We start from the raw sequence: 4,028 nt of genomic DNA on the forward strand, positions 1-4,028 counted from the left end.
TATTTATCTAATCATTTAGTTTTAATTATTTTAAAATTTTTGAGCTTACATATAAATCTTATCTAACTATTTATCTATTTATCTAATCACTAGTATACTAAATAAAGTTATAAGAAAACTTGTGCAGGACAGGCAAACAAATGGGACGTGAAATTTTTGCAATCCTAATCCCACGTATCACCAGCTAGGCAACAGTCGGATGTTCAAAAAACTGTTTACATTACACCCATCTTAAACCCCAAAAATAGGAACTTCGTTAGTACCGTCGCAACGAAAAAATTACTGTCGTTTTGTAAATGTCAAACGAGGACTTTCCGTCAGTAATTTAAAAACATTAGACATGTTGCTCACAATCGTGCCGCCGTTGCCTACAGGCCCTACACAACCAGAGCAAGCAAAGCAAAATCAAAAAGCATAAAAAACACAGAAAGCAAAAACACAAACGCAACTCGGCGTTCTTATTTTCACCAGTCAGTCAAACTCAAAACTCAACACCATGACCCCAAAATCCCTCTTCTTCTTCTCCTCCACCCTCGCCCTTCTCATCCTCCTCATACCCATCTCTGCCCAAATCTCCGACCCGAACCCGAAACCGACCCAATCCCTATCCGCGGCCCACACCGAGCTCACAAACTACGGCTTCCCCGTCGGACTCTTACCCTCCTCAGTCCATGGCTACTCCATAAACAAGACCTCCGGCGACTTCTCCGTCGAGCTCGGCGGCGACTGCAAGATCACTCTCCCGCCGGACAACTACCTCGCCACCTATTCCAGGACAGTCAGGGGAAAGATCGTTTCGGGTAAGATCGCTGAGCTCGACGGGATTCGGGTCCGTGCACTGTTCAGCTGGTGGTCCATCACCGGGATCCGATCCACCGGCGAAGACTTGGTGTTCGAGGTCGGCATGGTCAGCGCCAAGTACCCCTCCAAGAACTTCGACGAGAGCCCCGATTGCGAAGGCAAACACTCCTCTTCGTGAGTGAGCGAGTGAGGTATGAATTCAAATCCCAATTCAATTCGCTCTTAATTAGGGTTTTGAATTGATCAGAGAAATTCGAGACTAAAGTATGTGTTGTGCGTTATGATTAGTATTGAATTAATATCTCTGAGTGATAATTATTAATTAGTAATTATTGATTTAAAATATAAAAATTGATTGAATCGAATTGTGCTCTATGTATCTCGATTATTCCTGAATATTCTGTATAGCATGAGCAAAATAAAATAGTTGCTGTCTTTTTTTATTTTGTTTTAATTTTAGTTTACTAGGCATCTGTTTGTATCCAATATGTTCTTGTCCAGATTAATTCCCTATTTGCAAATAAAAACATTACTGGAAAGTTCCCAAATTTGTCAATATGCTTTAGGGTTATAAAGTGTTTGCTAGTTGTACTTTTTTTTTTCTTTTTGTTTTTGTTTGGTTAAAGGTTGGTTTTTATTATTATTTTTTTGAAATTAAAAGATTGAAAAGGGTGGTTAGCTTTTACATTATGGGAAATTGGTAATGTCACTACTAATCTTACTACAAAAAGCTTACAAAGTATCACTTTCAATTCAACATCATATTAAATAAATGTTTGAATGGTGACACATCAGTTTGTAAGGAAAATATAGTAAAATGTATAATATTCCTAGCATCAATCTTTCTCAAGATATATGCGTGTGCATTATATAATTATTACTGGGATTATGGTGTTTTAATCAAACGTAGGTATGGTACATTCCCAGGAATTTGTGAATGCTGAGTAATGAACCAAATGGTGGGAATATAATTCTAGGAATCTATAAAGATTCTGCGAAACGAAAGGGCCACAAAAGCTATGGGATTGCTTGAATCGTCAAGATTATATAATTGGATATTGGATATGAAATTTTTGGGTTATGAATCTTAGATGAATTACTAAAATCAATATATAAATGGAAGCTATGAATGCAATTAGAAAAACTCTTACGATTTTAATTTAGTGAGCTCTTGGATATTAGCCATTCTAGACTATTGGTGATTTGATACAAAATTGGAGGAAAGACTACTTACCAATAACCTCTCCTAGTCTCCAACAAAGGAGTAGGAGTTTTGTGCAATAGGTACGACGTTTATTGATGATTTGATATACTAGTGCTATCTAAAAGGCTTAGCATAATTTAAGATATGATGAGAGATTTCTTCAAGCCTTTAGATAGCACTAGTATGATTTAAGATATGATTTTTCTTTTGTTTTATTTATTTTATTTTATTTTTTTTTTGGTGTTCATACATGCTGATGAGTTCTTTTTGTATTACTTCTTGTGAATATAGTAAAATAACATTTCCAGCCATACTATTTGTCTTAGAGGATTTTTATTTTGTGGATCTGTTATCTGTTATTATTTGTTTAATCTGGATTATGCAATTCTAGACCTTTTTGTTATTTCTTGTTTGGTCTTGTATTGTGATATCATACTTATGCTCAACTTTCCTGTTTGCTGTTCATTTATTATTGCTGTCTTTATAAAAGTCTGGTGCCTACAAAAGAACTTTTGTTACTTGGATGCATCTGCCAAAAGTGTGTACTAGTCTCAACCATATGTCAATGACCGAAATTCCAAACAATTATTGGAGTTTCACAGCTAGATTCGATGAACTACCCCTGCAGCTAATAAGTAGACAAATAAATTATATATAATGAAATTATTTTAAATTGTGGGATTCTAGACCTTTTTGTTACTTGTTTGGTCTTGTATTGTGATCAAAGCTACATATATAAAAGTCGCTACAAAAGAACTTTTGTTACTTGGATGTGATTGTCAGTCTCAACCATATGTCAATGACCGAAATTCCAAACAATTATTGGAGTTTCACAGCTAGATTCGATGAACTACCCCTGCAGCTAATAAGTAGACAAATAAATTATATATAATGAAATTATTTTAAATTGTGGGAAAACCGGAAAAGTACATATTAAGCGCTACACTTTAGGTGATTTCAGTCTTTCAGATTAAATTTTTATACCTTTTAATTTCAAAAGTTCAAATTAAACTCTGAAGTTTACAATTGTTATAAATTAAACCCTATAGTTTTGTTTGTTTCAAATCTAACCATGAACTTTTAAAATCCTATTAATTTAACCCATTGTTGGTAGGAATACTTTTCACCTTGTTCTTTTATTTTCTTTAGATGGTTATGGCGGCTTATGCAGTATGGCCTACTTTGATGTAGGCACTTTCTAGATTCTATTTATTTAGGGTCCTGAAACACTTCATAGAAAGTTTGAGTTCTTGTTCAATTGTTTGTGAAATCTCAAAGCTGACGACTGAGTTTTTGTGCCCATATGTTTACTGCTGTAGTACATGCATGCAGCAGTGATAAAGTACATTTAGATCAAAATAACCTTGTTTTTAATGTTACTAAGAGCTAGAGGTTTGAAATGATATGAATTCTTTTTTGATAAGTTCAAATTGATATGAATACGGGGGGCTCAAATTCAATCAATCTTCAGAACCTCAGTTCTTACTTTGTGCTTATTACCTGAAATCTTCTTTCAGATTTTCCTAGTTTTTGCTTTGCCTTCAAGCTATCTTTTTTAATGCTAATTAAAAACTAGGTGAATCCTTCAAATTCTCTGCATCCAAATGTGAAGCTTTTATCACTCTATATAGGTTCTTCAGCTTTTGGGTAATAGAATAGTTAACTAGTTGACTTCAAGAATGCTAAACCTTTGTTGTTGTTTTTTTTTTGGATCAATTGGCAGCAGACTTACTTCTAATTGGTCTCCCTCCTCTGCAGGGCATCTATTGCTGCTTTACTGGACTTAAATTATGTGATAGTATCCGCTCATAAGGTTGGAAGTACTTATCGAACCAAAGTATTCGGTGCTTGTAGTATCTAATATTTGACTGTAAATCACTAGATTGTAATAATAACCTCAAAATGCTCCTAGACTTCTTTATTGTGTAGTAGATGCCTCGGTGTCTCTGTAGTTATGTGTTACTTTTTCTTGGTAATGAACAGAGGGTTTTCCTCGTCTTTAATATATATTATCTTTAATTAA

General features: G+C 34.6%; 1 protein-coding gene across 1 annotated transcript; it reads left to right on the plus strand.

The window, feature by feature from the left end:
• Positions 1-255: 255 nt before the first annotated feature.
• LOC115976966 lies at positions 256-4,028 on the plus strand. Its single transcript, XM_031098562.1, has 2 exons — positions 256-992; positions 3,764-4,028. The coding sequence occupies exon 1, from the start codon at positions 497-499 to the stop codon at positions 977-979; it is 483 nt and encodes a 160-aa protein (XP_030954422.1). The 5' UTR covers positions 256-496; the 3' UTR covers positions 980-992; positions 3,764-4,028.

This window comes from Quercus lobata, chromosome 2, assembly GCF_001633185.2.
Source record: "Quercus lobata isolate SW786 chromosome 2, ValleyOak3.0 Primary Assembly, whole genome shotgun sequence".
Lineage (NCBI taxonomy): Eukaryota > Viridiplantae > Streptophyta > Magnoliopsida > Fagales > Fagaceae > Quercus > Quercus lobata.